This window comes from Physeter macrocephalus, chromosome 20 (assembly GCF_002837175.3).
Source record: "Physeter macrocephalus isolate SW-GA chromosome 20, ASM283717v5, whole genome shotgun sequence".
Taxonomy (NCBI): Eukaryota; Metazoa; Chordata; class Mammalia; order Artiodactyla; family Physeteridae; genus Physeter; species Physeter macrocephalus.
This window is the reverse complement of record NC_041233.1, coordinates 98,929,289-98,942,411: the sequence shown is the minus strand read 5'-3', so window position 1 is coordinate 98,942,411 and position 13,123 is coordinate 98,929,289. Positions and strand designations below refer to the sequence as shown.

The window sequence follows — 13,123 nt, the reverse complement described above, 5'->3', positions numbered from 1 at the left end:
GCGACAGGAGATGGGGGCTGATACTTCTCTGAGTATATTTTTTTAGAATAGTTTGGGCTTTTAGTGCCATGTTATGTTTTACATGCTCAAAATAAATAAAGCCAGTAAGACTGAGGGGTAGGGGAGAGGCGATCTCTGTCACTCCTTTAGGAAAAGCGAAAATTGTTTCCATCATCATGGTGATGGGAATGGTCAGTAAAGAAAGGACATAAATAAAGGGCACAATTTTTAAAAATAAATTTATTTATTTATATTTATTTATTATGTTTGGCTGTGTTGGGTCTTCATTGCTGAGTGCAGGCTTTCTCTAGTTGCGGTGAGCAGGGGCTACTCTTCATTGCGGTGCGCGGGCTTCTCTTGCTGTGGAGCACAGGCTCTAGAGCGTGCGGGCTTCAGTAGATGCAGCACGTGGACTCAGTAGTTGTGGCACACGGACTTAGTTGCTGCGCGGCATGCGGGATCTTCCCAGAGCACGGATGGAACCCGTGTCCCCTGCTTTGGCAGGCGGATTCTTAACCACTGCGCCACCAGGGAAGTCCCAAGTCTTTCTAACTTTTAAAGGAAACGCTATAAACTTGGAAATTGAAATCTACACAGTCTAGAGTTCTATAGTTTCCACATGGCTGGAGCTCTTTCAGAACAGAATAGTGTCCATATGATCCCAGTGAAGGTCTTGACAAGAGTGATGCTGTGGACTGAATGTTTGTGTACCCCGCTCTCCCCCCAAAATTCATACATTGAAACTCAATTCCCAGTGTGATGGTATTAGGTGGTGGGGCCTTTGGGTGGTGATAAGGTCATGAGGTTGGGGTCTTCATGAATGGCATTAGTGGTCTTATAAAAGAGACCCCAGAGAACTCCCTTGCCCTTTCTGCCATGTGACGATGCAGTGAAAATATGGCCGTCTGTGGACTAGGGAGTGTGGTATTACCAGAACTGAATCTGCTGGCACCTTGATCTTGGACTTACCAGCTTCTAGAACTGTGAGAAATAAATTTCTGTTGTCATAAGCCACCATTTATGGCATTTTGTTATAGCAGCCCTACTGGACTAAGACACAAGAATACCTTTTTGGGGGTTGTGGGAAGTCCTCAGGGCTGGATCCAGGCAAGTGATAAAACAGGTGGTTTGTCTCTGAATCTTGTCTTCGAATTTCCTGCCTTCTCTTCCATCCTTAGATGAAGAGTTCAGTTGCCATGCTCAGTTCTCTTAACCTGTCTCCATGCCTGATTAGCCCTGATAGGGCATCAAGTCAGGAGCCTGAAGAATGACCTTTAGGTCTTAATACCATACATAAATGTTTTGGTAGTCTAAGCACATCCGGTGTTCAGGACAGTGTTTTTGTAGGAAATAGCTGTAATCACTTCTGGTAAAAGATCTGGAAAGATTTGAATCCAGCATTCAGAATATGTGATAAGTGTACATGTTCAAGTCCTACTGGGATAGCCCAATACCAAGTTGGCTTGCTGGCATGCAGAAAAACCCCAAGTAAACTTGACTTTGCTTCCGCCACTCCAGAAAGTTGGGATGGATGTAGTCAAGTCCCAGGAGGAAACATGCAGATCAGAGAAGACTGAATACCCAGGATCCAGTAAGGTTCCAAACTGACCATGGAAGTTCTGGTGCATCCCCAGTTCCCCCTCAATCAATGATACTGTGTTCGGGTTAATTTGGACTCCTTTCCTTAAGATGACCTCCTTTCCAGGGCACAGGTCCTCCAAAGACATCTCTTGCCTGGAGCAGGTTTCCTTGACTGTCATTAACCACATAATTAGCATTGGAAAAGAGAAGGAAAGAGTAATTTGTCAAGACTTTGATCCCATAGAACTTACCCCAGATGCTTTATTCTTTTTATTTTTAGCAATGACAGCAGTTGGTTTAAATTTTGGTTTCTAATACATCATTTCCATTTACCTCACCCTCTATTAAATATGCCAAGTAGATTTTACGTTATAAATCTACTATTTTAATGAGATTTAATGAGCTTATCCTTAGATCTTCAAAGATTTATAGACATTCATCAGAGTGGGAAAGGGCTGCTTCCTTTATTGGCTGTATATTTAAAGAACACATTTCAGAGAAGTCATTAAAGTAACGTGTGTCTTCCCCCTTCAAAATCTTCATAACTGTTTTGTGTACATGTGTGCATCACAAAAGAGCTTTTTCCAGGCCCAAGCCTTTGAAAACCAGGACGTGTCACACTGATAACTACAGCTCCCCAGAGCCCTGTCTTTTTAGATCTGAGCCATGTGTTTTGATAAATAAATTATCCCTGAAGAGCTTATCTTGCTTCTGGCAAGGATATAATAATTTAGATGCCTGCTTCCTAATGCCTACAGGAAAGAACCGATTCCACATCTTGGCATGAGAAAGGGAAAGGCCCATTAACAACCCAAATTATAATGTGGAAAGGATATGGGGGCGACTTGACTCAGAGCTGGAGGGAAAAAAACCTGGAGATTTAAATACCAGTAGTTGGGTCTAAAGCCAAGAAAAAAAGGAGATGAACTCACAGATAACAGAACTATGAAATAGCCAGATGTTACGAGGCTGTCTTCATATAAAGGTCCCTGCTTATTTCTGAACCTCAGTCCGTGGAAGAAACTTTTGTCTCTGGACCTAATCCATTCGGTGCTTGAACTTTCTGTGAGGTAAAGCCATGCATCCCAGTGTATTTTGGGGTAACAAAAAAACAGTTATATCGAGCCCCTGAATTTTGTGTGAATGAAGCTGTTTGCCAGAGCTAATATTTGTAGCCACGTGACTTACCGTTCACGGAAGAGGTGGATCCATGGGGATGAGTGGGTGGCCAGTGCCCTGCAGAACCACCTTGATGAAACGAGGCCTGAACACTCCACACTTGGATTTTACCAACTGTGGATAGAAGAAATTGCCCTATCTCGAAAAATGTTATTTTGTTTATGTGCTATTGGGAACATTATTCGATGTCTTCAAACAAGGAAATCCTTGGCAAAGTCCCTTCAAAACCAAGCACCGGGAAAAGGTTTGTTCCTCCGGACGAACAGTTTCCTAAAATTACACGAATTCTGCAACCGGTTGTTTTCTACTTTTCTAGGCTGGTGGACAGCTCAGAAGTAAGTTTTATGTTTGATCGCTATCATTCTTCTCAATTAGAATTTATTGCTATAGTTCCTTTTCTTTCCACCTTTATTTTTGGGTTCATTTTGGTTCCTAAAACCTTTTCTACCATCTCAGGTTTTTTGTTTTGTTTTTTCCTGAAGTGGGTGGCATATAAAAAAGGTGCAATTAATTCCGAGGTTTAAAATGTGCCTCTTGAGACGTTTATTTCCAAATAGCGCTGCATTCCCCGGTAGAATATTTGTTTCCTCCCTCTCCATTGTTTATTTATTTGAAGTGAGAAAGAACAAGAAAGCAAAAGACAGTAAATCGAAGGCAGAGGGTTTGCCTGGAAAATTCCCAGGAAGAAACAACTGACAAAATAATACCCTCTGAAACAGACAGGTCCTACGGAGAATTATGATTTCCATGTTCAAAACTCTTTCTCTTGTACAAACATAGTTGGAAGCTGGTTCCAGTCACTTCTTCCCTCAATGCTCAAGCAACAGTTGAAATGACAAATATGCCCCGAAGCCCCAGGTTTCACCTCAGATGCTTGGAAGTGTAGGTGTGTTTACCTGGAGTCCCAGGCTGGAAGGCTTGTAAATGGAGTGAAATTAATATGCAGAAGGTGACCTGGGAGATTTCCCCATCCTGGTTGCTAGCCACATTCCTAGATTTCTACGACATTCATTAAGATCTTTGCATTTGTTTAAACATTGTCCATAGTTATTAACAAGGCTTGAGAAATTAGTTCACAAGTTGGAAGATTACTCTTCAGGTAGAAATACAAGGGTCTTGGGCTGTTTCCCTTCAAATGAGTATTTAGTGACTTCTTGTGAGTCTAGTTTTGAGGAGGAAAGATCTGCTGCTTCCTAATTTTCTTTGAGTATTTTTAAAGTATTTTGAATGAGTTTTTGAAAATGGAAACCCAAAGGAGCTTAGAACAGCAGGAGGCCTAGCGGTCTGAAAGTGGGAACGCCGCAGTTCTATTCTTGCCCTGTCCTTATCTAGGACAGCAGTAACAGTGGGCTGTTTCCCACCTAGCCCTCCATCCACTCTTCTCGACCCTGCCCAGGGAGGCCAGTCCTGCAGACTGTATCACCCAGGTCCCCTTGCTGTCTGGCATCTCACTGGTCTTGGCCTAGGATGACAGGTGGGAAACAGGTTGAGTGACTCCTCCCCATTCCTGCCCGTGCTTTTGTCTCATCGTCCTTTGTTTTCCTCTTAACCCTGCCCACAACTCTCTAAGTGGTCCCCTGTTGAGGTCCTGTCATTTGAACCATCTGGGGTGGCTTCTGCTTTGAGCCAGGCTTTTGATACACATGACAACCAGCTTTAGCAAACTGGAAACGGATTTCAAGCAGTGGGATTAAATTCTGAAATTCTGGGATCACACCAGCTGTGTCTGGATTCTTCCTAAGAGACCTGTTAGGTGGGGAGAGAAGCAGGTAAGATTAACTGGTCTCCGCATGCCTGGGGCCCTTGCGGCCTGTTGCTCTATCTTACGAGAAGTGTAAGATAGAGGACAGTTCAGGTGGTCCTGAAGCCACTGCTTCAGGGGCTTAAAAACAATTTTACCCACCAAAGGTATTAACGCACTTGGGCACTTGAGGATTAAAGAGTTTTACTCACGAGTCACCCGAAAATTTTAATTAAAAATGGAGGTTTTTTTTTTTTTTTTTTTTTTTTAAATAGCCACTTGACGAGGGTAGAGAGATCCCATAATGGGTTAGTGAGACCAGAGTCCAGGCTTCACTCTGCTGGCCACACTGTCCTCAGGACCTTGCAATAAGCTAGAAATGTACACAATTGCAGGTGAAAACTTCAAGACTAGGGGAGGAGAGGAGGCCAGACCAGGGTGGGCAGTGACATCCTCAGTCTTTTGTATTTATATCTTACGTATATATATATATATATATATATATATATATAAGACATCCAAGTACAACGGTCATTTGTACCATTTCTCAGGAGACACAGACGTTTCCAAGGCAAGGCAGGGAGGGGCTGGGGGCAGCACGGGGGCCGGGGACTGCCTCACAGAAGCTGCAGGAGCTTCAGCGATTGTAAGAGAGCTCCGGGCTCCGCCGACGCCAGATACTGGCAGCAGAGCCAGTCCTCCAGCTCCACCCCGCGGCGGCGGTCCACCGCCTTCTCGGCGAACTTCATCATCATCAGGGCCCGCTTCAGGTCGATCCAGTTGCTGAGCGTGGCGCACAGCGCCTCCTCCGAGGCGCCCGGCTGCTCCACCAGCTCCCGCCGGGGGCCCCACAGAAGGCACTGCAGCACGCGCTTGGCCTCGCCGATGCGGATGCGCTTGATGGGGTCGGCCTGCAGCAGCAGGTGCGCGAGCCGCTGCAGGCCCGGCGAGTAGAGGGACAGCGCGGGCAGCGCGGGCAGGTCCTCCTGCCGGTACTCCTGCTCCCGCAGCTGGGCCCGCACCTCGAACGGGTTGGGCTGGTGGAGCAGCTCGTAAATGAGGATGCCCGTTTGGAACTCGTCGAACTTGCGGTACTGGGAGGCAGACACAATCTCTGGGGCCAGGCGGGCCTGGCTCTTTTTCTGCTGCAGGTTGGTGGTACCGCCCGGCTTCTGCTTGGCCTTCAGGAAGTTGCTGATGATGAGCCGGGGCAAGTGCTTCTCGCCGGGCCCTCCCTGACAGGCGGGGCCAGCCGGAGGGGTGGGGGTGACGCCGGCTGGGAGGGCGGCAGAGGGGCCAGAGGAGGGGGTAGCGGCAGGGGCGGGGGGTAGGGTGGTGGGAGGGGCCCAGGAGATGGCGGAGGAGGGGTCCGGGGAGGCCTGCGGGGCGCAGTGCACCAGCAGCAGGTTCTCCAGGCACAGGTCCCGGGGTGGGGGGGGGGGGGGGGGGGGGGGGGGGGGGGGGGGGGGGGGGGGGGGGGGGGGGGGGGGGGGGGGGGGGGGGGGGGGGGGGGGGGGGGGGAGGGGCCCAGGAGATGGCGGAGGAGGGGTCCGGGGAGGCCTGCGGGGCGCAGTGCACCAGCAGCAGGTTCTCCAGGCACAGGTCCCGGTGGATGACGCCGTGCTCCTTCAGGTGCTCCAGCCCGTTGCAGAGCTGCAAAAGCAGGAAGCACACGCGCCGCTCGTAAACCTCGGGCTCAGACTGGTGGCTGGTGGCTGAGCCTTGCACAAAGTCCGAGGCGGTCTGGTGGGGTACCTCTCGGGTGATGACCACCACGCAGTCCTGCTCCTGGGCGGGGGGATGTGAAGGCAGGGCAGACAGGGGGTCCTTGGGCGCATCGGGAGAGGTGAGCATGCTGGAGGGCACCGAGGCGACGAAGTGGCCGCAGTCCTGCTGGACGTTGAAGTGCACAGGCACGGAAGGGCTGCAGTATGAGGCTGCTTTGGGCTCCGGGGTTTTGCAGATCTGCGGGGGAAAGGGGCAGTGAGGTCAAAGAGCCAGAGCCATCATTCGGTTCAGCAGCTGGTGTTGGGACATTTAGATATCCACATGCAAAACGGTGAACTTAAACCCACATCTCACACCGTACACACAGTTTAACTCAAAACGGATCCCAGAGACCTAGGTCAAAATGGAGAGACTTAGATGTGAGAGCCAAAACATACACACTTTTGAAGAAAACACAGGACAGAATCTTTGAGACCTTAGGTTGAGCAAGGATTTCTCAGATACCACACCAAAAGCACGGTCCATAAGAGAAAGAAATGGACAAACTTGACCTTACCGAAATTCAAAACTCGTGTGCTTCAAAAGATACTAAGAAAATGCAAAGACAAGTAATAGAGTGGGAGGAAATATTTGCAAAACACATATCCAGTAAAATGATTTCCATCCAGAATTTACCAAAAATTCTTGCAATGCAGTAATAAGATAAATTACCCGATCAAAAAGTGGGCAAAAGATATTAACAGGCGTTTCACCAAAGAAATATGTAATTGGCCATAAACACATGAAAAGATGTTCAACATCAAGAGTCATAAGGGAAATGCAAGTCAAAACCACAATGAGAGACCAGGAGAGGCCCACCAGAATGGCTATAATAAAATGGTAAGAGCAGGTGTCTATGAGGATGTGGAGAAATGGGAACTCTCATTTATAGCTGGTGGGATGTAAAACGGTACCACCACTTTGGAATACAGTTTGGCAATTTCTTAACAAGTTAAACCTAAAATTTTCATACAACCCAGCAAGAGTGCGTTCCCTTGGTAGGAAGATGTCCCCATGCCCACAGCGTAGGCTGGACAAATTCTCAGGAAGCCAGATAAGAGCTTACACAGGCAGTCAGCCTCACTCCCCAGCCCTTGCACGTGAATTGGCAGCTACCTTATAATAGATGTGTTCGACCCCTGGGATGTTCCCTTCTTGGGGAATCTCGGGGGCAGATGCAGGTCCTAAACCTCTAGGACTTGGTCAAATACTCTTAGGCTGCCCTAGTTTCTAGACCCAGGTACATATGCCATGCCTACCAGCTGGCACAACCTGCGGGGCTGATTTCAGTGGATCCGCTAAGTGGAAGCCACGAGCTTTTCCTCCAAGGGTGAGTCAGAGCAGCTGAAAGGAAACAGAAAGCTCTCCAGAGAATAGGGAAGCCAGAGGGCCCAAAGGCACCCTCTGAACCAAAGGTGGGAATAAACAGACGGATGATCGCAAGCTCCTTTGGGGAATTCCCAGTGTCTTTCCCACCTCTTCTACATCTTCTTGTACTAACGACAGCGACTGCCACCTAAGGATCCTGAGCAACAGGAACCCTCACCTGGTGGCCACACAACTGAAGGGTCTTGAGCCAGACACAATGGCCCCCTGTCAGGCCTCAATTTCCCCCTAATTACACTGAAAGGGACGGCAGATGGTCTGTGGGTGCCCCTCTCAAAAGGAGATGACGCAACCCCAGCCGTACTTTGTAGAAAGGTAAGGATCAGTGCGTAATCCTGAGAAGAAAGGCAATTCGCCTCCATCTATAAAATATCATCCTGCAAACAATCCCAAAATAACCCTTTGGGGTGCTGCATGGCTGCACTCAAATGAGTACAGCAGTGTTTATGGAGCACCACAGTGCTTACAGGTGACGTTTTTAGGAGTTCTGTTGCAAGTACCTTTTCAAAGAGATTTATTTATATTGCAGCTCTACAAAGCTCAGCATAAAACCTGGAATAAAAGAGCTCCGCTTCTGAAAACTTTTTTTTTTTTTTTTTTTTTTTTTGCGGTACGCGGGCCTCTCACTGTTGTGGCCTCTCCCGTTGCGGAGCACAGGCTCCGGACGCGCAGGCTCAGCGGCCATGGCTCACGGGCCCAGCCGCTCCGCGGCATGTGGGCTCCTCCCAGACCGGGGCACGAACCCGCGTCCCCCGCATCGGCAGGCGTACTCTCAACGACTGCGCCACCAAGGGAGCCCTGAGAAAACTTTTTAAAAGATAATTGGAGGGCTGGGGGGAGAGAACACATTAATTTATTGATCCCTCTATTAGAGAAGTAGAATAGAAATAAAAGGGAAGTACATTTTATCCCAGACAGTGCTTCCTATTACACTAACAAAAGTGATTTCAGAATGCATGCCTAAAAGGCACTGCTGTAGGCTCTTTCTTATCCGAGCACACCCAGCTATATTCAGTTTTTATTTTTGGCTGTGTTGGGTCCCCACTGCTGCACATGGGCTCTCTCTAGTTGAGGCAAGCAGGGGCTACTCTTCGTTGCGGTGCACAGGCCTCTCATTGTTGTGGCCTCTCTTGTTGCAGAGCACAGGCTCCAGAGTGCAGGCTCAGTAGTTGTGGCGCACGGGCTTAGTTGCTCCGCGGCATGTGGGATCTTCCCGGGCCAGGGATCGAACCCGTGTCCCCTGCACTGGCAGGCGGATTCTTAACCACTGCGCCACCGGGGAAGCCCTGTATTCAGTTTTTAAATGGCAGTCTTCTGGAACACTATTACACTAAAGGAAATTTGGGAGGGGTCCTCAAAAAATAGTCTTGCATATAAATACCAACCCCTATGTATGGACCCATCTGCTGTGCCATCCATGGATACTGATGTCATCCCCTCCAGTGAGGGCTTCTCAACTACAATATATACCTACCAAACTCTTGCACCATGCCTACAAAGCATTTTTTCACGTAGTGTCTCATTAAATCTCATTGAACAACTCAATGAGGTAGATGCTACTACAGAGGAGGAAACTGAGACTTCAAGAGGTTAAATTATTTGCCCCAGATTATACAGCTAAGAAGTGTTCTGGAGGTGAAAAGTATGGGCTTTGGAGTGAAAAGGACCTTAGTTTAAATATAAACTCTGCAAACCTTGGCAACTTTCCCTTGATTCTTGTTATTTGTGGTCGTTATGTTCTATTAAGTAGCCACAAACACTGAATGCATGAATGCTGAACCACTGCTCCTGGCGAAATACAATGTGAAGTTCTTGCAAGCCTCTGGTCACAAGATGTTCACCAACTGATCAATACGTAACCTTGTTGTATATTGTGTGTGTGTTTCTGTTTAAAGACGCCTTATTCATAGATACTGCTGATGCACTAACACTGACTCCCGGCCAACAGCAGTGTAATTCCTGCCTGAACTAAGCTGATCTAACACCCTCTCAAAGGTGCATCACAGCCTTCCTGACCTTAGGAACATGAGACAGGACTTCAGCGCTCAGCGTGGCCATTTTAAAGAGCGAAATCACCAACGAAAAGCACAAAAGTGTGACGATGAGGCACTAAATAGACACAAAAAGTACACCTGTGTACAGTATGAGAGCTGAAACAAGAAGGCGGAGGGTCCCCTTGTGCCACCTCGGCTGAAGATTTGCAAGTCGGATGACCCGGATTTCTGCCCCCGCCCACTTTGTGCCCGTTCAGTAATGAACCCCAAAGCCCTCCAAGTATTGATGTGGGGTTACAAGTAAGGTTCAGCATAGAATTCACAAAGGCAGAATCCACGACTACTGAAGAGCAATGGTATTTATCTCCAAGTGTGTTTCTCCTCTGTATCTCAGGGGCCGTGTCCCTCTTCACAGGGCCACTGGGAGCATTAAAGGACACAACACAGGTGTGGCTTTCAACACAATGCCCAGGCGAGCACCCACTGGGAGAGGTTGCTATGGTGACTGCCCTCGCGGGTCCGGCTGCAGCCGTGAGGTGGTGCTGGGCGCTCCAGAGCCGGCTGGCTGTACAAACCCAGAGGGTGCAGCTGCCGGGGCCTGGGCTGTGTTTGCAAGGATCCCCTCTCTCCAGGGTATCAAAGGCCTGGGCCCGGAAAACACTCTCCTCGGGACCTCCAGGCACTTGGCACAGAGATGTAAATGAAAGAGCAGAGTAAATGACAAGTGGCCTGGATGCATTTCAGAATCAGTGAGCTGGTCCCTCTGGCAAGACCTACAGCTTCCTCACTGCCTCGAACAAAAGACAGAGTGCGTGTTATCCAGAGGGGCAGCCCTGGGCGGGGCCGCCAAGATCTTTCTACAGTGTCAAATTAGGGGTGAGGGGAGAGGAGGGGGTGGAGGGAGGGGACGGCTTCTTTTCCACCCCATCTCCCCTCACCGCCCCCCAAGTTCATTTTCAGGGAGTCTGTGCTTGAGTTCTGGCTCAAGACCTTCACACAGACCTTTGGTTCAGCTCAAATTTCAAACGTTTCACTGAGCCAAGTCTCACTGTAAACTTTGGTGCCACGGCCTGATTTGTGGTTGAAAATCTGGGCTAAGTCACGTCTGTTAAATAAAAAAGGCCCAGCCCGCTTAGCACAGGTCCCTAATTACCGGAGTTCTGGCTGACTGAGGCATGAAACAGCTTCGAAAGCACACACAACTAAGGCTTTTTTTCCCTCCTCATACTCGGGGAGCTGGGCCACACGAACTGGCTTCACGTCGTCGCTGCTACAGGGTGCCAAGCCCACAAACGGAGGGACCGGCGTCAGCCCGAGCAGGTGCGAGCCTGCAACCGAAGCTCCTGCTTCCCAGGCACGGATGAAATGAGCTCAGCCACAGCCAGGCGGTGCGGGAGGGAGCCCCGCTCCCCACTCCTGGGGATTCAGCCGATTCAGATGACTGTATTCCATCTAGGACCAGCACTAATGAAGTGGAACAGCAGTGTGGAAGGATGCTCCGCGCCCCCCGCTCCCCTCTCCCCCAGGCCAGCCACATTTGCAAATTGATATTGTTGTTCCCCAGACTCTGAATACTGGAAGCTCTTCTCCAGATTTCCTTTTCACACATTACAGAGATAGTCCCTGAGCTGCCAAGGCTCCAGCAAAATCAAAGAGGACCCCCCAGGGACTCTCTTCCTTAAGAGGACCAAGGTCTATCGCTGGCTTCCTTATGGTTTAGATTTCGAATGCAGTGAACGATGCTGCCTTTTAACATCCTCTGGAAATGCTGAATTTTCTGCACTGTTACTTCGGAGAACTGGCTAATTCTACATTGTTACAGGAGGTCCTAGAACCCAAACTGCACAGCACCAACACGGATATAAAAACCAAACCCCTTTGCCCGGAGGTTCTGATCCAGCGGCAGATCTTGCACCAGGGGGGGCCCCCTGGGCCACATCACTTTCTACCCCATGGGCAAGAGGGATTAAGCCTGTCCCACCAGGCTCTTTCCTCCTCAAAATGGAGAAGTCAGCTGTCTCTTGACAGTGAAGGAGCCGCCCAGGTCCAGCCCAAGGAGACGGGGGAGCGTAACACATGCACTTGAACACAGGAAATGTTCAGGGTGGAAGCAGAGACATTATTCACAGATCCCTTTCTCAGGTCCACTAGGTTGGCAGAAGCAAAGAACTTCCTAAAGGCACCTCCATCCCCTTGACTTTCAAGGAGCTCAAATTTACATCCCTTTCATTGCATGGATACAGACCCCTGGCTCTGGGCCACCAGCGATGACCAGGCTGACCACGTCCAGCTCTCTGGAGGGTCTACTCACTCTTCCTTTACTAGATACAGCACCCTCCTAATAGGAAGGGAAACGCTGGGGTTGTTTCTTTTTCTTTTAATTGTGGTTGGCGGGGGGGCGGGGGTGGGGGGTGACCAGGAAGGGTAGCTCAACAAGAGAGTAGCTGCTGAGTTCAGATATAAAGAGGCAATGAAATTCAAAAATCTATCTAGTCTTTTGGGGCCTTGATTTCTGACAATGAACTGGATCCTCCTAATAGCTACCTTCCTGCCTAGTTTTTTTGCAAGAAGGCAGCGAGTAATTATACAGAGCCCCCTGAACAAATAAATCAGGGGTTCCCAATCTATGTTTTATGGTGATGTCACCAATTTTTTAAAAGAAAAATCTCACAGTAAAATTCACTGCAATTTTCCTTGGCTAATAATCATAGTATTAAAAAAAACTTACTGGTAAGAAGGAAGCTACGCCGCCAAGACCGTTTCATGTTAGTTCACTGTTTGCATTTTTTCTAATTAGAAATAAAAGAATGTCTTAGGGCAGGTGATGGCAGAAAAGAGTTCAGGGTTCCCTTCTCACTCCTCACAAAAGCCTGCATTTATAGAAGGACCACAGACCACCAGGTACTCAAGGGACACCAAAAGAAGATGAGAAAAGGGGCCACCAGAGGGGCCAGATGGATACAGATAGTTCCACCAGTTTACTCAGAGCTGTGCCCCAAAAGAGCAATGGGGCATGCTAGCAATAGCCCTGATCCAGGGCCAACGATTAAAGAGCCGCGTTACTTTGGACTAGTCACTTAACTTCCCTGAACTTCATTTTTCTTAACTGACAGGGTGGTAGCATAGGCTTTGAGACAAGACAAAGAAGACTTCAAATCCATCTTAGCCACCTGCCAGCTGTGGGCAGATTGCTTGATCATTTTGAGCCTCAGATTCCCCACCTGTAGCACTTACCTACCCTGTGAGGATTTGAGGTCTTGTAGTTAACACACCCATCCAAGAGTCTAGTTGTATACTGACTGCTCTATCAATATATTACTGTTATTGTTCAAGATGATGCTTGGGTCTAACTCTCCTTCTGGCTCTATTTTAAGAACTATATCTTTTTTTTTTTTTTTTTGCGGTACGTGGGCCTCTCACTGTCGTGGTCTCTCCCGTTGCGGAGCACAGGCTCCGGACGCCCAGGCTCAGCGGC

At 48.7% G+C, this 13,123-nt stretch overlaps 1 protein-coding gene across 1 annotated transcript in view; it reads right to left on the bottom strand.

Annotated features, from left to right (window-relative positions):
- Window positions 1-275: 275 nt before the first annotated feature.
- PRAG1 (PEAK1 related, kinase-activating pseudokinase 1) overlaps window positions 276-13,123 on the bottom strand; it is a gene marked incomplete at its 5' end in the record, with an annotated part of 49,193 nt that continues 36,345 nt past the window's right edge. Inside the window, 3 exons of the mRNA XM_055081231.1 lie at window positions 276-1,753; window positions 2,770-5,880; window positions 6,062-6,466. Of these exons, the coding sequence (XP_054937206.1) occupies window positions 5,119-5,880; window positions 6,062-6,466 (1,167 nt within the window). The remainder of the gene's footprint in view (window positions 1,754-2,769; window positions 5,881-6,061; window positions 6,467-13,123) is intronic.